General features: G+C 38.0%; 1 protein-coding gene across 1 annotated transcript in view; it reads left to right on the top strand.

Annotated features, from left to right (window-relative positions):
• Window positions 1–21,948, top strand: part of MCF2 (MCF.2 cell line derived transforming sequence) — a 68,155-nt gene that overhangs the window by 19,558 nt on the left and 26,649 nt on the right. The window contains exons 8-18 of the mRNA XM_036016434.1: window positions 501–692; window positions 2,429–2,620; window positions 3,802–3,970; window positions 8,548–8,585; window positions 11,175–11,263; window positions 12,535–12,601; window positions 13,289–13,404; window positions 13,513–13,582; window positions 16,788–16,880; window positions 18,718–18,810; window positions 21,583–21,708. Coding sequence (XP_035872327.1) covers window positions 501–692; window positions 2,429–2,620; window positions 3,802–3,970; window positions 8,548–8,585; window positions 11,175–11,263; window positions 12,535–12,601; window positions 13,289–13,404; window positions 13,513–13,582; window positions 16,788–16,880; window positions 18,718–18,810; window positions 21,583–21,708 — 1,245 coding nt within the window. The remainder of the gene's footprint in view (window positions 1–500; window positions 693–2,428; window positions 2,621–3,801; window positions 3,971–8,547; window positions 8,586–11,174; window positions 11,264–12,534; window positions 12,602–13,288; window positions 13,405–13,512; window positions 13,583–16,787; window positions 16,881–18,717; window positions 18,811–21,582; window positions 21,709–21,948) is intronic.

The following is a 21,948-nucleotide window of genomic DNA, read 5'->3' as shown; positions in this document are numbered from 1 at the left end:
TCCTACTATGTTTCAGTCACTATGCTGGGGGCGGGTCAGCAGTTGAGGTGGAGGCAAGGCAGGTAAGATCGCTTTTGACATGGAGACCCAGTGACACATTCATTTCATGTCTGTAAAGGAGTCAGGTAGATGATGACTCTAATGGGATTTCCAAGGCTGAGATGTATAAAGTCAATTAGCTTTCTTTGGCTAGTGTGTACCTCATTTGATGTAGGCAGTTCTGTTCTAAATCTATACATCACAGGAGAAGCAAATCTCATCCCCATTCTGGGAGGCTGGTTAATTTTCTTTCTGTTATCAGAAATACGTGAGCTTCTGATGATATCAACTGCTATAGCTAATTGCTGTAACTGTAAGCTGTTTTGCAGCCTACAGAAGTATGACATCAAATAGTTTTGGCAAAATAGCTCTGTGCCCAACCAATTTGCTTCTTAATTTTTTCCCCTGTGTCTTCGAACAGAGATCATGCAGTTATTGTTTTACTTCTTTCTTAAAAACAGGATCTGTTGAGAAAGGCCCAGCTTGTGATTTTACATGGACACAAACTTGCAGCAAATCACCATTACGCACTTGATTTGATCTGCCAGAGGTGCAACGAGCTACGTTATCTTTCTGATATTTTGGTTAGTGAGATCAAAGCCAAATGGATACAGCTCAGCAGGACCTTAAAAATGCATAAACTCCTACAGCAGGTAGCGTCCTGGGACATGGGGCATTTCTGAAACACAAGATGAATATTTTTCTTGGGTCCTTTTTAGAGGTTATAGGGTCTGGGTCTGGTATAGCTTTGGAATTAAATTTGCAAGGAGTCCGTGCTAGACTATGCTCATTTAATCCATAGTACCTCTGCAGAGCTCATTGCAGGTCTAGTATTGCAAGAATTTTGGCCTCTGTTGTGAATATTGAGATCGTGGTTGTGACAGCTTCTTTCTATTTTGGGTACATTTCTGAAGCCTATACTCTGCTGATAGTTTGTAGTCAGAATACTTTGAAAAGCCCTGGGGGCATTATGCGAAAGCCTGGAACTCCTTCTACATTTCATAGTTAAAGCAATAAAATATTACTTTATAAAATATTAAACAGTGACTGGAACATATTCCTCCATGGCGTGTGGGTCTGACCCCATTCATGAGTAAGCAGTGAAGAGACGGTCTCATCTTGGCAGTGGGATGTAAAACAGGGGTATCACTTATAGGCATCGTATGTGAACATGAACATTTTAATCTGTGTGTCTCCTTCTGTGGCCAGGAAACTTTTATCCTTGTCCTGGGCAATCATTACACTTTTATGTTATACTTTATATTTTGCTATGAGTTTCATATTTCAGTTATTGATTCTGGGAAAATAGCATGCAGCTCAAGTGTTCGTATTGAGAGAATGGTCAGACTGCTGCTGCAGAATGATTTTCTTGTTATGAAACGAGTGCAGAGCTTCCCCAGCCTTGGCTGCACATCAGAAACACCTCTAAAACTCTGTAAATATATAAATGCCCAACTTATGGCCTGGGCCACTGAATCAGAATTTCTGGGGACCCAACCTGGATATGTTTATTTTTTTTAATAGCTCTGAAAGCAACTCTGATTGACAGAAGCCAGGACTGATAAACACTGTCTTTTTTTTAAATTTTATTTTAATCACTGTTCAAGTACAGTTTTTCTCCCTTTTAGTCCCATTCCAGCCTGCCCACCCATCCCTTCCCATTTCCCTCCCATGACCACCTTTCCCCTAGTTTTTGTCCATGTGTCTTTCAAATTTGTTCCTGTAAACCCTACCCATTCTCCCCTGAAATTCCCTCTTCTCTCCCCTCTGGTCACTGTCAGCCTGTCCTCCATTTCAGTGTCTTTGATTATATTTTGCTTGTTTCTTTGTTTTGTTGTTTAGGTTCCTGTTAAAGGTGAGATGATATGGTATTTGTCTTTCACTGCCTGGCTTGTTTCGCTTAGCATAATGCTTTCCAGCTCCATCCATGCTGTTGCAAAGGGTAGGAGCTCCTTCTTTCTTTCTGCTGCATAGAATTCCACTGTGTAAATGTACCATAGTTTTTTGATTCATTCATTTACTGATGGGCACCTAGGTTGCTTCCAACACTTGGCTATTGTAAATTGTGCTGCTATGAACATTGGGGTGCAAAGGTTCTTTTGGATTGGTATTTTAGGGTCCTTAGGATAGAGTCCCAACAGTGGAATTGCTGGGTCAAAAGGCAGATCCATTTTTAGTTTTCTGAGGAAGTTCCATACTGTTTTCCATAGTGGTTGTACCAGCCTGCAGTCCCACCAACAGTGCACTAGGGTCCCCTTTTCTCCACAATCTCTCCAACACTTGTTTGTTGCTTTGTGATAAACACTGTCTTAAGGGACACACATATTTGTTTTTCATTTACTCATGGTTTTGTGTGTGTGTGTTTGTGTGTGTGTGATGTATTCACCAGGCTCGTCAGTGCTGTGATGAAGGAGAATATATTCTAGCTAATCAGGAGATAGACAAGTTTCAGTCTAAAGAAGATGCTCAGAAAACCCGCCAAGATATCGAACATTTTCTTGAAACGGCTCTGCCCTTTATAAATTGTGATCCTAAAACCCTACAGTATGAATTTGATGTAATTTTATCTCCTGAACTCAAGGTAAGAAGCTTCTTTTCATGTAAACATGTTTTTAAAAACTATAAGTACAGTAGTATTGATAATAGTTTTATTACTTCACAGCTACCTTTGTATCAGATTGCCATTACATAGTTCTCTTAAGGATTAGGGATGATATCAGTGGCACTGTTAAGCACCAAAAAGTCCAAAAGCTTATTCTTGCTATTTAACAAAGACTAATTTCCTTTTTGAGGTCTGACTCCATTATTTTTAAACTCTTCATATACTACGAGTTCTCACATACATTTTCTTGTGCATCCTTGGAGAAAGGCCCAAAGCTGTCACAGGAAAATATCGGGCCTGCTTTAAGAGCGCCCTACCCTAAATGTATGTTCTTTGTGCTGCAGTGACCACCAACAGATGGTCTGTAGACACAAATCTTGTTTTCTACTGAGTTTGAAACGGAAAGTTTAGAGAAAAGATCCAGGTCTTCTCGGTATGTAGGGGGGAGTAGGCAGAAGTTGCTTTTGGCAGGGTGGAGAGCTATAGGTTTGTTCAGTACCACACCATTGGAAATGTCATGAAGCACTGTCTTCACCTTGTAGGTAAGTGCATTTGTGGTGCTATTTGCTGTTAAAAGTGTCTAGTTGACTCAAAGTTTGGAGCAGTATCTAAATCCACTCTTAGCTTCAGTCCTTAGGGGATGCCCCAGAAAATCAGAAGCCTGGCTGTGGCAAAGACCCAGTCATTCTCTGGAAGCCACCAAGCTTAGCTAACTGCCTCAAATCCTCTAAAGGAGGCAGAAGGGTATATTCTTTAGCAGTGGTTCTGAGGAACCTCTTACAACATGAAGAGCTAAAGAATGTCCTGTAGCTTAAAACAAACTACTGTGACAGTTCTTAACTTGGTGGCTTCCTCAAGCTAAACAAGCCTTCTTTTCCAGCCAATATCCCTTCCACCCTATGAAGGGTAAACCACTTTATGTAGTGACCTATTTCATGACTGCTTGATGAATTTCTTCTTTTCTTTATTTTGCTTGAGATCTTCAGGTTTTATAACCATGTGGAGATCATACATTAATCTGTTTTCCATTACTTTCCTAAATTTCTTTGAGTTATATTTTAAAGTCTACATTAATTTTTGACTAAGTCTGAGAAATCTAATAAGATTTGTAATGACTCCATTTCAGAAAATATTTCATAAAATTCTTATGCAACTTGTAGATTCAAATGCAGACCATTCAACTCAAGCTTGAGAGCATTCGAAATATATTTGAGAACCAACAAGCCGGTTTCAAGAACCTGGAAGATAAGTGTGTGAGGCCAGTCCAGCTTGGGGCATCTGCTTGCAGCAAAGTGTTCCGATCTAAAACATTTATTTTACCTAAACCTGGTAAAGAATCTTACATTCTTACCTTTTCTACCTCTTCTTTTTCTGCTCTTATTTACTTTTTTATTCTTGATATAAACGCTGAATTTGTTCTTCAAACCTGATAAGTTGAAATTTCATTTCAGTGTCTTTGATCATGTATGATTATATTGCACAGGAAGGAGTTGAGGTTGGCACCATAGTAGTGATCTAATGCAGCCCAGGACGGTGCCAGTCTGCACTGAATACTCCAGTTGTGCAATGAGTGTGAACATTTATACCAGCCTCAACTTCATGCTTTTTTTCAGCAGACAGAGGAAGGCATATGAAAGTGGCACACACGTGTGCCTGCACGCACTCATGCATATTTTTCTTATTACTTACTTCAGTAAACTAACTTGGTTCTTATAAGCTTCTTGTAAGTGAATGCCTTAGGTAATAGAATAGATTACCTTTTCTAAATAGGTGCAAGTAATTTGAACAATTTTGCTGGTAATCACCTGTGACAGGTTCCATTTTCTGGTCTTAATCTTTGTTGACTCATTTTAATCATGTAATATACATTTTCCTTTCTGTGTTCTGTGGGGTAAAATAATTATCCTCACTGTGATGTTGAACTACTCTGGAAATGAGGTGACTCTATTACTCCCAGGTTTACCTCGAAGTGCCTCTGGGGCCTGTTGGTTGGGGGAGAGGTTTGGCTTTGGAGCCTTAAGAAAGTTGAGTGAACATGGGACTAAATTTCGTCTCTGATCTGAGAGAATCAGAGACTTTATTAATGTATGGGAACTACTTGGAAATTAGGAGGGAGGTTGAGCCAGGGATAATGAGTGTAAAAGTCCAGCTCAGCCCCAGCATGGATCAGATTAAAAAGGAGTGACAAAAGCAGGTAACTAGGTTAAGGTGATCCAAGTTATAGAACCAGTACTTATGAAATATAAACATATACTCACAAATGAAACGATAAACAATCCCCAAAATAAAGAACATTCACTAAGATGATACAGGGAAATGTCAAAGGAACAAAAAAACAATAAGGAGCTAAAAAACAATAACTATGAGAATAAAAATAGAACAGGTTGATATTCCTAAGATCTCAGACTTCTGCCTTCATGTACTGGCTATGTGACCTTGGTGGTTCACTTAACCTCTTTTAGCCTCAGTTTCCTTGTCTGTTAAAATGAGAACATTAACACCTACTGACTTCAAAGGGTTCTTGTGAAAGAAATTGTAGAATATAAGAAGTACTCAATAAACTGGACTGTCCTCACTAAGTTTTTTTGCTTTATACTCCTCTAAATGCTCAGCTCCTTGAAAGGGGTCCAGTAGTGGCACACCTTGGATTGAGGAACAGGGTTCTGAAGACTGTTCAAATTCCACTCCCCGCCTTAATCACTAAAATTACATTGTGTTTTGTGTTGTTTCAGTTTTTCTTTCTGATATTTTTATGTAATGGTGTTACACTTTCTTTCTGCAGCGGGAGTTGGATGCTCTTTCAAGCATGTAAACTTTTTTTTTTTCCAAAAGGAGCCCATCTTTATTACTTTTCATCAGTACATTTTTCTGAGTTTGTGTACATGAAAAACCACTTTGGCATCTAAACCCAGCAGCATTCATTCTTGCATTTTGCCCATGATTAACTTTCTTTCTTTTTCATAATAACCATTGATTATTCTCTCTGTATTAAATTTAGCCCTGGAAAATGATTATATAAAAAGTAGATTAGGCTCTTTCATCGAATGGCCACTCATAAAAAGAAAAGAAGAAAAACAGTTGGCAGTGTTAAAAGGCATCAAACTTTCTTTCATTTCATAGACTCTTGTGTTATCCACAACAAAACTATTTGTTGGGAGTAGGTTAGATTTGCTGCAGTTTCAAACTGCCTAATGTATTTATATGGAAGAGGGCAGCTTACTGAGCAAATGACATGGTTAGATACATGATTTTATTCATCATCTATCATGGTTTACAAATTAAATCAAAGTATTACTTATGCTACAAACACCATTCATTTTACCTAATTGCTCTATGAGTTATATAATGGGAGTTAACAATCAGTTCCAAATAATTTTCCAAGAGTTTTAATTACTGAGACAGATATAGAAGTTTTGTTCAAATCAAAACATAAGTGTTAATGTTTCATAAAATAAGTCAAGCTGTTCTTGTTCTCTGTTTTTAGTTTTTATTAATTTGCATCAAATAGAATTCTATACGTAGCATAGTGCCTGTTCGCACCTAGCAGGATATAATAAATATTTGTTGAATTAACATTTAATACAGAGGGAAGTTTGGGAAGAACATCATCCATGAGGGGTAAAATGTGGTTGGAGCTATTAAATCTGTAACTGTAGTCTCATCTTTCTCCTAGTCATCAAACTTGCATTTAGAATTTGCATCCTCAAACTTCCTGTTGACAACTGAGACGCAGCATCCCACAAACTGATCACTTCCCTTCTGCAAGCCTTCTGTTCTCTCTGCGTTCCTCATCTCAGTGAATAGCACCATGATACCCAGGCCCTCGGCTCCCCCTTGTCATTCATGCCCCACCTGTAATCAGTCAAACAAAGTCCACTTCTTTCCATTTTTACTATTTCTCACTGCCACTTACCTAATCCAACCTAATATCATCTATTGCCTGGACAGCTGCAGCAGTCTCCCTGTCTCCCCATTTTCCCTTCTCAAATACCCTTAGTTACCTTGCCTTTGCACTTCACACATACTGTTCTCTCTCAGGAACACTGTTCCTGTCCCTCTCCCTTTCCCTTTTGCTAGCTCCTTTAGATGAGCCTTTCCTTCCTGCCTCTCCTCCCCTGCACCCAGTTCAGTTAGATGTTCTGGCTATGTGATAACAACTCCCCCCTTCATTTCTTCTCAGCTTTAGTGTTATTTCCTGTTTTGTGTTTCTCTTGATAGACTGTAAGCTCTGTAAGGACAGGAGCTGTGTACAATTCATGTTTGTATCCTTAGCACCAAACATGGAGCTTAGCACATAGTATAGGCACTCAATAATTTTATATACATATTTTCATTGATAAAAGAATGAATTGATCTATCTTGCTTTTCAGCAAAACTTGCATTTCTCATAAGTTGTAAATATTCCTTTTTCATCTCTTAATGCAATTGCCAATAATTAATTAGCACAGCTAATTAGCGGAGCTCCCTAAGTTACCTTTGTAAATCAGTTCAGATCTGTATATCAGGTGTCTTTTAAGTGGTGGACATCAGTGCTTATTGAGAAATTGATTTTATATGATAATTGCCAGTAAGTCTAATTTATATTTATATGATTATATACACATACAATTTATGTATAAAATGTATTTTAAATCAATGAAAGTGAGGTATAAAATTTAGAGAATATAACAACCTAGCCTTTCCCTGAGTGTGCCTTGCAATAGCTCCTGCTGAGGAGGAAAGGACAAAAACGATGTTTCTTCCATGCAGAGGAGAGATCCACGCAGCCTGTGTGGGTGGCAGCCTTTTCAGCAGCCCTGAGAATTAGGAGCTTAAATGACCCAGTCTTTGAGTGGACCATGCCCTGGTCTTTGTAGGAACATCTGGACTCCTCGCTTAACAATATAGGGGCTCACCCTTTTTGAACAGAAGAGAAAGATTAAACAGAAAGAAAAAGAAAAGATTAAACAGCAAGAACAGAAAGATTAAAGCTTGGAATGTTGATGAAGTTGTGTTTAGTTTTGTTTTGTTTTAGCATTTTAACATGCTTCACAAATGTTTTATGTAGTGGTTAGGAACACGGATTCTGACAGTACATGGTTTGAATTTGAATACCACCTCTGCTTTTGGGACAAGATATTAACCTTCCTTATTTATCTTTAAAATGGGGGTAGAAGTAGTATTTATCTCTTAGGGTAATTTGAGGACTAAAAAAGAAAATGCATGTGTAGTGCTTAGAAGAGTGCCAGCATGTTGTAAGTGCCAAATAAATGCTATAATTATTAGTTAAATTTAGACTTTTTTTCCAAAACTCTTTTTGACCCAGTGAATCAGTTCAGATCTCTGTATCAGGTGTCTTTGAAATGGTGGGCATCAGTATTTATCGAGAAATTGATTTTATATTACAATTTCCAATAAGTCTAATTCATATTTATACATTATTACATACTCACTAAAATTTATATATAAAATTATATATAAATATATTTAAAATAAATGAAAGTGAAGTATACAATTTAGAAAACAAAAGCATAGCCTTTCCCTGAGTGTGCTTTGCCATGGGTCCTGCGAAGGAGGAAAAGAAAGTATGTACAGTACAATTAAATACTTATGTGTCAAAATGAGCACTAAATCTGCAAATAAATTATGAGTAGTAATACCTCACTTCATGCTTGCTTGGCAATCAAGCAAATGTTTGATGAGAGAGACTGGGTTAATACATGGCAAAATCATACTCAATAAGAAGTTGAGATCATATACTTAAGTTTAACCATTCAACTGTTTTGCATAATGTGATCTAAAAATACTAATAATAGAAAGACATTGTAATATTATGACCTCTCTACTTAATAAACATTCATGTCTTTTTATTAAAAGTTTTGATTTTCATTCTGGCCTGAAATTATTCTTTCACATTTCTCTCCCAGGGAAGAAGATTTGGAAACAAAGTCAGAGGAACTTAAAAGTAAATACCATTAATTAATTCAAAGTTGGCTTTATTGCTGTGGTTGCAGAATTGGTATGGGAAATTAAACCATATTTTAATTTAATCAACCAGTATTGTGCATTTAAAGCCTATTTCATCTAAAAGAAAAAGCTGCTACTGCATTGTGTCTAATTGCAGTCCTGGCATATCCCCAGATGTATGAGCAGATTCTCAAGTGTCAGGTCAAGTTCAGAATAATTTCTGTAGAGTATCTCATGTAAGTTCCAGCATCTTTTCCCTCCACCTCACCTCAATAAACACAAATAAGTGTTGCATGTTTTTATAAAAGGAAATTTCTTTCATAAGTAATTCTAGTCCTGCAAAGCATGGACAAAGGATGAGTTTTAATGGACCATACTTTGGGCTCAAAAAAGGCATTTTTGCTTTTCCCAATAAATACACAGTTCCTCCTCAGTTATCCGTGATATTCTGGTATCTGCAGAGAGTAGCCTCATCATAACTGCAACACCCCACATTTTCTTTGATGATAAATAAGGACAAGAATATATCTCCAGGAGGTAGTTTGTCATAGTGATATAGATTGTAGAGCTAATCTGCCTGGCTTTTAATCCCAGCTCCATCACTCCCTGGCTGTATAACTTTGGGTAAGTTCTCTGGAACTCAGTTTCCTTCTCTACAAAATGGGGATAATAATAGAATGCCCTCATCATGGAATTAGTGTAAAGATAAAATAGTCTAACTCTTGTTAAGTATTTTGAATAATGTGTGGCATATGGTACACATGGTAGTGTTCTCAGGGTTTTATACAGTTATTAGCAGGCTAGTGAGTGGCCTATACTGATATACCATGCCCTGTTATCATGTTGTACAGCCACAAGTTCTGGTTTCAAGAATCTGAGCGCCAAATTCCATAGTCTCACATGTCTTTCAGTTCTAGTTTTAACTCACGACTACCATAACATTCAGCTCTGTGTATTTATTCATTTGCATATCTCCCAGAACAAAATAGGAGGCTGTAGTTGTGTACAGTTTCTCAGTGAGATTTATAGCTGGTGAGCCTTGTTCCAAGTGAACATATTATTCCAATTCAAGTCAATGTGCACAATCTTTACGTATTTAAAAGTATAAATTGATGTTTCAGAACTCTCCAGATTTGTATTTCAGAAACCCTTTAGAAGTAAATGATGTATACCTACCTGATAAGTGGAGTATGTAGTCTTTTCGGTCTTAATTATGGTATTAAAATGATAAAGTTGGTACATTGAGCAGACATAAATTGAAGCACATTCTTAAAGAGGGAGCATGATGTGGGTGGCAGACCATAGGCTTGACTCTGTTTCATCACTTACTAGGTATGCAACATTGGCCCTGTTGCTAAACCTCTCTGAGCCTCAGTTTTCCCACCTATAAATGGGGACGAGTGTGACATAGCTTGCTAAATTGCTGTAAGATTTGATATAATGAAGTGTGTTAAGGACCTAGGACTGTGCCTGCACAATATATTATATATAAAGTAGTCAAGAAATGTTCATTCCTTTCCACCTGCACTTGTGATCAGTAGGTCATATTCCATGGAAATGCTTTGCAGCTGATAGATTCCATACTTCATTTTGGGTTCTAGTTGTCACAAGGTAATGCCACATTTACTCAGGGGTTAGGCTTTTTTGCACATCTCAGCTGTCCAATGAAACCAGGATCCCTGGAATACTTCTGAAGAGCAAAAAATCTCATTTTGTGATAAATCTCATGTAGTTGACTCAGTAAGGCAGACCGAGTCCCATAGAGTTTGCACATTAGGTAGCAGTTGAGGATCAGGGAGGTCACTTGTGGCAAAAACTGACATGTGGCAGAGAACAGAGACAGATGAACAGGTTATAGCCATTTCAAGAAACAGACACTTCATATGTTACTAGTCCTGGAGTCTGTCATTAGATTTTATCATGTCATTCATGTTCATGATTTTTTAAAAGATTTTATTTATTTTTAGAGAGTAGGAAAGGGAAGGAGAAAGAGAGAAACATCAATGTGTGGTTGCCTCTTGCACGCCCCCTACCGGGGACCTGGCCTGCAACCCAGGCATGTGCCCTGACTAGGAATTGAACTGATGACGCTTTGGTTCGCAGGCTGGCACTCAATCCGCTGAGCCACACCAGGCAGGGCTCATGTTCATGATTGATGTGAGTGAGTCAATGGGAAAGGGAGTCATGGTATTCTGTATCCTTGGTTAAAGAATTCAAGGATTCATGTAATATTTTCTAGAAAGGTTTCCATCAAAAATCATTAAGATTAAAAGGCCATTTTGGTTCTTCAGTGAATAAACTTCAGTTATTTGCACAATCAGCTTTTCATGAATTAACCTTATTTTCCCAAAGTGCCAAATAAATGAAACATGACTTAATGGATAAAATAAATTCTAATTAGTATGTTAAATCTGTTCTCTTAGGCAATTCAAATCATTTTTTACTAGTGCATATTATGTCTGAAAGAATAATAATCATACTTTTCAACTTATCTACAGAGTTAGGGAAAAGTTAATATGAACTTGATTTCCTTGAAGAAGAACTATACCTGCTTAGATGCTAATTTCAGTTATTTTTGTCATTTCAGATTGAAGTGTTGCATGACTGTCTGGAGAAGACAAGTTCTGTTCCATCCTCCAGTTTGGACAGTAACAGTAGCTTGGATATTTTAAAGAAGTATCTTTTATTTATTAACAGACATTCCTATACAATCTATCAGTAGGAGTCACCAATTCAATATTCAAGGCGAACATGCTTGGGATTTTGAGTTCACAGTATGGGTTATGCGGGGTGTGATGAAAAGAGCATTAGATGAGATTTAAGTCTTGGATTTGGGCCTGGCCAACCAATGCTCAGTTTATGTGACTTGAAAATTAGAGCTTTTCAGAATCTTAAGCTCCTTTTATGTAAAAGAGGTCAGAGTGAATGGGACAGTGTTCCAAAAGCTACAAAGGACTATGTATATGTACAAGGTTATTTTATAGAAATTAGTAATCATTGTTTTGTTTACTTTTACAGTATTTTGTTAATATTCCACACATAACTATATCTACCTTTTAAATTTTGTATCATACAGTTGTAAGTAGCCAGTATTTTAGGGCAAGGTATATGTGAACATACACAAGGTGGGGAAAATGTAGATGTACAGTTGTTTGTATGGAAAATAATGCAATTAATAAATAATACAAGGAGAAACTGTGTTTCACATACTCACAACTGTAAGCCTATATTTGCACCACCTTGTGTGTATATGATTGTTAAATGTTAATGCTTAAAGGGTAAAAATTTTTTTAAAAAAGAGGCCAAAGATAGACATTAAATTAAGAGAGTTACTTATATTGGGGAATGAGGAAATGAATTTTAAATATGATGTCAATTAGAAATGATATTGGAAAGAAAATGTATTTTATTTTAAAGATACAGTAACAAAAATTACTACAGAAACCTAAGTATGATTTATACTTGGGAGAACCGCTATAATAAATCCATTTAATGTCTTGGAAAATTTCAGAACATTACTGAGAAAAGGAAAAATTATTCCTAAAATGCTAATATTTCTTTTTGAGTGTGAGGGAGATAGAAAGGGAACTATAGCTCAAAAACTGTGCTGCCCCCCAAAAAATATGTCCCAGATTTTTAGTAGCAGAGATTGTGAGGTTTTAGGTTCTTAAGCTTAGTGAGTTAGAAATAAAGTGGGGTTTTTTTTCACTTAAAAATAACTTCTGAGCCCTGCTCCCATTTCTTTTAAATATATTTTAGACTCTCTTGGTACTTATTCTAGAAACCATAAAATTAATTTTATATTTTGATAATAAAACTAAAACCATTGGTAGTTCCTGTGAAGACACAGTTTTTACATTAGACAATTTATAGTGATAATAACTGAAACATTGTAATACAATTCTAAAGTGATAAAGTAATTGATAAACATGGTCTTGTCATTTTAGCCATGTCCTGAATGAGCTGATACAGACTGAGAAGGTGTATGTTTGCGAGCTGTTTACTGTTTTGTTGGTAAGGGACTCATTGCATTTTTCCCATCTTTTTCTAAATGCTCCCTCCTTCATCCATAGGAAGTGCTGAGGGCAGTCTTCTTTTTCTGTATTCTTCCTTGATGGTCCTGTGGCAGCACTGGGTATTTCTGTTATGTTTTGAGGCTACATGTTTGTGAGATGTACATATTCAGGTTCCCCCTCAGGAGTGAGAATTGTGGATTCACAGTTTATTACTGACAAGAAAAGCTGTTCTTTTAGGGATACAGCAGGTTGCTCTAACTATTCCCATCATGCTAGTTAAAGACTGTGATGTAAAGAACCAAAAATGAGAGAAAAACATTCATTTCATACAAATGTCATAGTATGAATTTGGTCTGAAAAAACCTAAACACTTATTGATAATCCGTAATATAATTTTTCATACTTGCTTCTGCTTTGTTTCCTACTCTATAAACTACTTGGAAGGCCAAAGGGCAGTCACTTTGATCTACCCATTGAGTGGAAGACCTTCACTTCCTTGTCCTACTTTCTAAAAAAAGAAATAGTAATGATAATGGATAAATTTGAAAACTAGAAGACTTGACTGTTAAAATTACAAACAGTTTCATGCACTAATCCCCTATGCATTTTGCTGTACCTACACCTTTGGTGGGCCGGTCAACTGTTAATGTGAATATTTTTAAATGAATGTGTTTATTTTGGGCAGGGCTATAGAGCGGAGATGGACAATCCAGAGATGTTTGATCTTATGCCACCTCTCCTGAGAAATAAAAAGGATGTTCTCTTTGGAAATATGGCAGAAATATATGAATTCCATAACAAGTATGTAATTGCTGAATTGAATTTTTCATGGTATTATTTAAAGGGCAATTGACTAATTATTTCACATAAACATATATTCTTTTTTTTTTTTCTCTGAAATCTTCATAGCCTTTTCATGAGCAGTCTGGAAAATTGCATTGATGCTCCAGAAAGAGTGGGACTTTGTTTCCTGGAAAGGGTTAGTTCAATTATTATTTAAAATATATATAAATATGGACCACCAAAATAGCAGCTCATTTTATAAGAACAGATTTAGAGACAAGGTAGGTATTGTTTTTTATGTCTTTATGTTTTTAGAGGAGACACATCACTCCAGCAAGTATTTAATGCTAAACTAGGTTTCGTTACAGAAACTGGTGCAATGGGGGTATCAAGAGCATGCAAATGGCCATTGTATTATGTGCTAGCAAATGCTTCAATGGCTCAGCTTGTGACCGCTGACCCCTGGGTGATCCCGGGAGTTTAAGGACCATCCCTGCTATGAAGATGTGAGAGTTGGGATCGTCTTAGCACAACCATTCTTGGCTTGGTTAATTTTTAGCCTAAGACATGCCTTGGTGTTTCCCCTCTAATACATGTGAAGTCTTAGTAGAATCAAATGTAATCTGGTGTTCAGACCCAAAGCATCTATCACAGGAAGTTTGCATAAACAGTCTGTTCTTTTTATTCTATGAGATCAGTCAGAGAGGCTCATTTCTCCATGTTCCAAGAGTATACTTAATACAGTTGAGTTCTCAAGTTTCATAATCATACTCTATTCCATTAGAGTTTCTTCTCAGAATGTTCTCTGCTTATCTGGTTCCTCCTGTTCCTGACATAACAGTTCTGTCTTAATTTGAGGGTCAATTGGAAAGAATGATTATTGAAAGCTTCCTAGTAGATAATCTCAAAGTGTTTATGGATTGAGGAAACATTAAGGTTAAGAAAGAAATTTGTGTTGTTACCTCTCTCAACATACCCTAATTTTAAACATGTTTAAACCATGCCTAGATTCTGCCCTCAGCAACAGCAGTCTCTCTTTCCCATGGACTCCTGTAGGACTTAGTGACTGTGCTACTTATTGGGGATTTTACATTTACTATGCATCTTTACATATATTCAAAGCCCAACTTCATGGAAAACTCTTCGAGACAAGGTCCACATCCTATATATCTTTTTTTTTTAGCTGAATTAGAATATATTGCTCTTACCAAGTACATGCCACTTTGCTACAAGCCCTATGTTCCTGTAGGATACACACACATGTACCCCTGTACCCCCCCACCCCCCGCTGCAAGCCTCCATCCCCCTTTGGGTGTGGAGTTCGATTGTCTTGCTGCCACCAAAGACTCCACTTCTGTGAGTTCCCTTAAGTACTCCCTTCAATTTTGGATAGGTCAACCTCTTTCTTTGGTCTCTAGGCCCCATTCTCCTTTGGAGGTTGGTTAAAGTACACCTGGGGAAATTTTCCCAACAGACTACTTATAATTTTTGTTTTCCTATCAGATTTCTGGGTCAGTTTAAGTATGATTATATCCAGCAGTGAATTAGCAATCTACAAAGTGGGTATCACTGGTAAAAACACTAATATGAGTCTAATAGGTGAATCTAAATTCCATTTAAAAGATGTAAATGCACATTATTTTAGCAAACGAGAATTATTAATTTTTCTTCTTTTTTCTCCCTTCTACTCTTACTCCTTCTCTTCTATCCTTTCTTTTCCTTTTCTCTTTTCTTATTCATTCGTTCCCTTCCCTTCTTTTTTCTCTTTATACTTTACTCTTTTCTTTTCCCCTGCTTTCATTCTTTTCTTTTATGCTGATTGGACATAACTGGTAGAGTTGAGCCCTACTTATGAGGGCCTTTAGGAGCTGCGTGTGATGCAGAGTACTAGATGACTTTATGTGAGAAGACATGAGAGAGCATATGGAGAGTCAACAGGCCAGTCTCCCTGAAGGCTGTTCCTGATTCTGGAGAGAAAATTATTTCTAATCTTGGACTGCTACAAAACTGGGGAGAAGTCTGGAAGTGGAAAATTGAAGGCAGCTCATAAACCTGTTGTGCCCATAAATAGGGATTAAAAAGTGGATGTACCTGCAGGAGAGTTTTGGTCTGGGAGTCAGGATGCTGTTTGCCCAGGCTTTTCCATGCTGTTGGGGATCGAAGATTTCCTTTTCCTCATTGTGCTGCTACATGGAATGGTGTGGCTCAGCTGCCTCCATGGCAGGGCCTCTCTATAAATGGAGGTGACATGTTCCATCTCTTTAAGCTTAATTCGTTGAAGGCTCAGCCGTATCTCAGGAAAAGAAATAGAAGTCCATGGCTTAGGCAGCCCCTGGTTCTTCCCAGTAACTCGTGCTCGGCTGGAGGCCTCCCTCGGTTCCCAGCACCATCAGCTGTGTCACCAGGATCTGCAGCTAAAGCTGAGTGGTGGTTCTCAGCTAAAGCTGCCTGGTGGTTCTCTGCTGAAGCCACATGATGATTCTTCTTATGGCTGCAGGGGTCCCCACTCTGCTAAAAGCACGTGGTTCTCCTCACTGCCACAGCTGCATGGTCCTCCCTTCAATGGCTGCTGAGTCTCCACATCCTATATATTTTTGTGTCTCTTATAAAGTTAGCAGAGTTCTTGGCAACCAGTATTACTTTTAATTCATGCCTTTTGATATGTTCATTCATTCAATAGCCGTCTACTAGAACCTGCTATGTGCCAAGCACTGTGCTAGGCTATATGGATACAAAGCCTAAGACTATTCATGGAGGAAAACAGGGAATCCATTGTATATGGTGTGAGTTGTGCTATGTTAGAGATATACAAAGGGACATATAGGGGCCAAGAAGAGGTGCATCTTATGTAGACTGGAGGTGTAAATGATGGCTTTATAGAAGAGGTGACTCATGAGATGAATGTTAAAGAGTTAGTAGGAGTCAGCCCATGAGAAAAGGGTCAAATAAAGAGGATTCCAGGGAGAGAGAATAGCATGGCCAGATGTCCAGTGGGTTATATAGTACAATGATTTCCTAATGATAAACCAAGGACCTCGAGAGTTAGCTACAAGTTCACTTAGAAGGGAATCAGCTAACAACATAACAAGATAATATGTTCTGGTATCCTATTAGTTCATGGTTGTGAAAATATGGGTCTGCTTTTATAATACATTCAGAGAAGGTTTTTCTCACTCTAACTCTCAAGTTTGGTAAGTGGAAGCTATGAAATTACTGGGATAATTATGTGTCCATCTACCTGGTCTGATAGGCATGCTGTTCCTGACCCGCTGCCGATGTAGCAGCCCTTTAAGCCGCATTCCCTGTAATGCTCAGCCGCACCCATTCTCGCTCAGCCTTTCTTGATAAGAAAAGTACATGGTCACACATTGGTAATATGTTTGAATTCACTTTTATCACAGAAAGCTGATTTTCAGATGTATGAAAAGTATTGTCAGAATAAGCCCAGATCAGAGGCAGTGTGGAAGAAGTATTCAGAGTGTGCCTTTTTCCAGGTATAGTAATTTTTCTGGCTTTGGATATACTCTTTCTGGAAGATATTGGGATATTTCTTATTTATAAACTCAGTTTCTACTTTATGTAAGGTCAAATACTTTAAGTACTCTAATCAATACATACATATATTAATTATCTATATACATATAGTGGTTTTTAATATATGTGTACATTGATTAAAGAACAATTTTATACTCCCCTAAACACACATGCACATGCATGCACAGACACATGACCACATTTATGCTGCTTCCCAGAGGCAAACGCTTTCAGCTCTTTTAGCTACTTCTTTTGGTAGCTAAATGCTTATATTGCTACTTCCCACCATGGACCATGAAGAGTTGCCCATCTGCCCCCATACTCATACACATACTTTTTTTCCTCCAAATCATTTAATATAGTTATATCATAATTTTGCTTAGGATGGTATACAGTGTTAAATTATTAAGACCCTGCGATTTCTATGCTTAGATGAATTATGTACCATAAGATGATTGTTTTCTTTCCCTTTTGTTTTTCTTGCAGTTGTCTTTTTTACTCAATCTTTTAGGTACTTATCCTTAATTCTACCTCAAACTTTCCCAGTAGAAGAGTTACATAAATATTTTTTTACATTTTATTTATTTATTGTTTGAGAGAGAGGGGAAGGAAAGGAGAAGAGGGAGAGAAGCATCGACGTGTGAGAGAAATTTTGATCGATTGCCTCTCATGCACGCTCCTGCCAGGGACCTGGTCTGCAACGCAGGCCTGTGCCCTGACCAGAATCAAACTGGAGACCTTTAGCTTTTCAGGATGATGCTCAATGAACTGAGCCATGCCAGTCAGGGCATGTTTAATTACTTCTTAAACAGATTTTTAACAACCGTCTTTTTTCAAACCCTATTCTCACCTCCTACTTTCAGAGGTACTTGGTATCTGTAATTCATTGTGGAGCTGGGAAAAGTGTTCTATAACGTAAATTGAGTTGCTCCATGGCTTTCCTCTCTGTCAACTTCAGATTCACTTTCTCTTATATGTTCACTTGTTTAGTACTTGTCAGTTTGGTTTCCAGTTTCCACATTTTGTCAATGTTTTTTCCTCTCCCATCTTTGTAACTTGGATTTTGCCTTGTAAAAATAACTTTGCCATCATTGTAGTTGGGTTTCATGAGTGAGGAGAGCTCAGTACATGTATTTATCCACCATGTTTGTCAGTTGATGACTGTTTAAGTTACATTACTTATTGGATTTTATCCATATCCAGAAGGGGACCTGGATCTTACATAGGTGTAACCTCTCCCACTTATTTTCTGTTCTGCACTTCTTCATCCTATCCAGCCCCCATCTTGTCCTTCCTATGGACCCTACAATGCTCCCAGGACCCAAAGTCATGATGCTTATATTTGTAGTGGCAGTGAGACAGTAATTACATGAAATATAGCACCAGTTGATGAGGACTGTATTTTTCTTGTGATATTAAAAAAAAACCTTTTCTCATGCCCAGTCTGATTTATAGTCAGTAAAACCAACTTCTTTTCTGGGCCTTGGCCTATGGAGCTGAGCCTTTTGTTAATTTTCTTGGATATACTGAAGAACTTTTTAATGGTGTTCATCTATGGTCACTCATTGTTTTTTTCACCTTTTAAACATTCCACATCGATGTGAATTTATATGTAAAACTTAGTCTTTGAAATTTTAGAATTTTCTGCCTCTAATGACCATACCATATGTAACTGTGATTTTCTGGTAAATTTGCCTTGTGAGTTAAGAAATCAGTATGCATTGGGTCTAATCACTTGGCATTTTCACAGGTATATGTCTTAATTTAAGTTGATTAATAATTATATTTTAATGACAGGAATGCCAAAGAAAATTAAAACACAGACTTGGTCTGGACTCCTATTTACTCAAACCAGTGCAACGACTCACTAAATATCAGTTATTGTTAAAAGTAAGTACATTAAGCATTTGCTTCTTTATTTACTTCTTTGGGTCAGATGTGCCAAAGTCATTAAAAAGGAAGTGGCTAACTAGGAAGCACTAGAAGTAGGTAGACTCAATGACTACGAAGGTTAGATTTAGCGGTAGGATCAATGCAGTGTGGCCCTCAATTCACTGACTATGCAAATACTGGAGGCTTAGCTGTAAAGCTGAGTATATCAGGCATCCTTCTAGCTATTTAAGTATTCATACAAGTTACAATGGCATATGTATAACATTTATTGCAGAACTTTTATTGTTTTCAAGAAGAACTAAGCAAATACTTCTTAGAGTTTTGCAACTACATTTCATATGGGTCTTTTCAATGGAAAGTGAAGATGGTACATCCCTTGTGTAATGTGAAATGTGTTAATTATGAATGCAGCAGAGCTTGGTTTAAAATGTATTTTCACAATGTTTTATTGTATATACATACCAAATGAAATAAATTGCTGTATCTAGAGGACCAAAAAATGTATAGTTGCTTCACAAACTAATCTCTAGTATATCCTAACAGTTTTGTTCTTTAGCTGCAAAAGCATTGAATGTGCTTTGCTTCACAGTGTTTACTCGGTATTCCATGCCTTCTCCAATTGGATATTGTTATTAAATGTAGTATTAATGTGACAAATAACATATAAAAGAAACTACTAAAAAAAGTGACATTAGGACTTCCGGTCAAGATGGAGGCATAGGCAGGCACACTATGCCTCCTCCCACAACCAAAATAAGGACAACGACAAATTAAAAACAAAAAACAACCAGTACTGACAGAAAATTGAACTGTATGGAAGTCCAACAACCAAGGAGTTAAAGTAGACACATTCACCCAGACTGGTAGGAGGGGCAGAGTCGGGCAGCCCAACTGAGAGGGCTCAGGGCAAAGCAGCGGCAGCAGGCGGACCCCTGAGGTGGCAGATTGTGGACGGTCATGGTGCACAAGGCGGCTGGTGGAACAGCGGTCCCACATTGCACGCAGGTAAACCAGGTGAAGCTGGAGAGCAAGACAGACCATGCAACCCAGGGTCCCAGCACAGGGAAATAAATCCTCAAAACACCAATTGAAAACACCTGTGGGGGTTGAGGCAGCAGTGGGAGAAACTCCCAGACTCACAGGAGAGTTTGTTAGAGAGACCCACAGGGTCCTAGAATGTACACAAACCCACCCACACAGGAATCAGCACCAGAGGGGCCCAATTTGCTTGTGGGAAGTGGGGGAAGTGACAGAAATCTGGCAGAGAGTGGAGCAAGTGCCATTATTTCCTCTCAGACTCCTGTCCCACATACAGCATCACAACCCAGCAACTGGGTTGCCCCCCTCGCCGCCCGCCCTGTGAACACCTAAGGCTCCACCCCTCACTACATAACAGGCGTGTCAAAGACAAAAGGCCCAAATGAAAGAACAGATCAAAGCTCCAGAAAAAATGCAACTAAGGGTTGAAGAGGTAGCCAGCCTATCAGATGCACAGGTCAAAACACTGGTAGTCAAGATGCTCACAGAATTGGTTGAATTTGGTCACAAATTAGATGAAAAAATGAAGGCTATGCTAAGTGAAATAAAGGAAAATGTACAAGGAACCAATAGTGATGGGAAGGAGACTGGGATTCAATGGAGTAGACCAGAAGGAAGAAAGAAACATCCAATCAGAAAAGAATGAAGAAACAAGAATTCAAAAAAAATGAGGATAGGCGGCTTAGGAACCTCCAGGACAGCTTTAAACATTCCAACATCTGAATTATAGGGGTACCAGAAGGAGAAGAGGAAGAGCAACAAGTGGAAAAGTTATTTGAAGAAATAATAAAGGAGAACTTCCCAATTCTGGCTAAGAAAATAGACTTCCAGGAAGTCCAGGAAGCTCAGAGAGTCCCAAAGAAGTTGAACCCAAGGAGGAACACAGCAAGGCACATCATAATTACATTACCCAAGATTAAAGATGAGAGGATCTTAAAAGCAGCAAGATAAAAGGAGACAGTTACCTACAAAGGAGTTCCCATCAGACTGTCAGCTGATTTCTCAAAAGAGACCTTATAGGCAAGAAGGGGCTGGAAAGAAGTATTCCAAGTCGTGAAAGGCAAGGACCTACATCCAAGATTGCTGTATCCAGCAAAGCTTTCATTCATAATGGAAGGGCAGATAAAGTGCTTCCCAGATAAGGTCAAGTTAAAGGAGTTCATCATTTCCAAGCCCTTATTATATAAAATGTTAAAGGGACTTATCTAGGAGAAGAAGACAAAAATCATGTACAGTAAAATGACAGCCAACTCACAACTATTGACAACCACACCTAAAACAAAAGCAAAAAGAAACTAAGCAAACAACTGGAACAGGAACAGAACCACATAAATGGAGATCACATGGAGGGTTAGCAACAGGGGAGGGGGAGGGGGAAAGGGGAAGAGGGGGAAAAGGTACAGAGAATAAGTAGCATAGATGGTAGGTAGAAAATAGACGGGGAGGGTAAGAATAGTATGGGAAATGTAGAAGCCAAAGAACTTACGTGTATGACACATGGACATGAACTAAAGGGGGGAAATGGGGGTGGGAGGGGGTGTGCAGGGTAGAGGGGAGTATGGGGCAACTGTAATAGCATAGCTAATAAAATGTGTTTTAAAAACCAAACAAACAAAAAGTGACATTATTTGGAATTCCTCCTTGAAAGCATGTTAGCCAAAATTTTGTTCATTTCCTCCAGCTGTTGATGTCTGCCTACCATTAAGTTTAATTCTTGACTTATAATTACAGGAATTATTAAAATATAGCAAAGACTCTGAAGGATATGAACAATTAAAGGAGGCACTTGACACGATGCTGGATTTACTCAAGTCAGTTAATGACTCTATGCATCAGATTGCAATAAATGGCTATATTGTAAGTAGACTTTAATGATTATCACAGTTTTAAAGGGTAAGCATGTACATATCCCTCTCTTCCTCTCAGGGAACCAATTGAGAAATAAGAGGGGGCAGACAAATGGAGGTAGACCCAAATGTCAGCATTATTACTGATAATGCTGAGTGGAGAATTGGCTTCAGATCACTAGCCAAATGGATTTGTGACATCCCTCTTGTCCCCAGTAGTCTACCTCTAAGTCTAGACTTTGAATGATCC

The sequence above is a fragment of the Phyllostomus discolor genome, chromosome X (genome assembly GCF_004126475.2).
Source record: "Phyllostomus discolor isolate MPI-MPIP mPhyDis1 chromosome X, mPhyDis1.pri.v3, whole genome shotgun sequence".
NCBI lineage: Eukaryota > Metazoa > Chordata > Mammalia > Chiroptera > Phyllostomidae > Phyllostomus > Phyllostomus discolor.
This window is presented reverse-complemented; position numbering and strand designations above follow the sequence as displayed.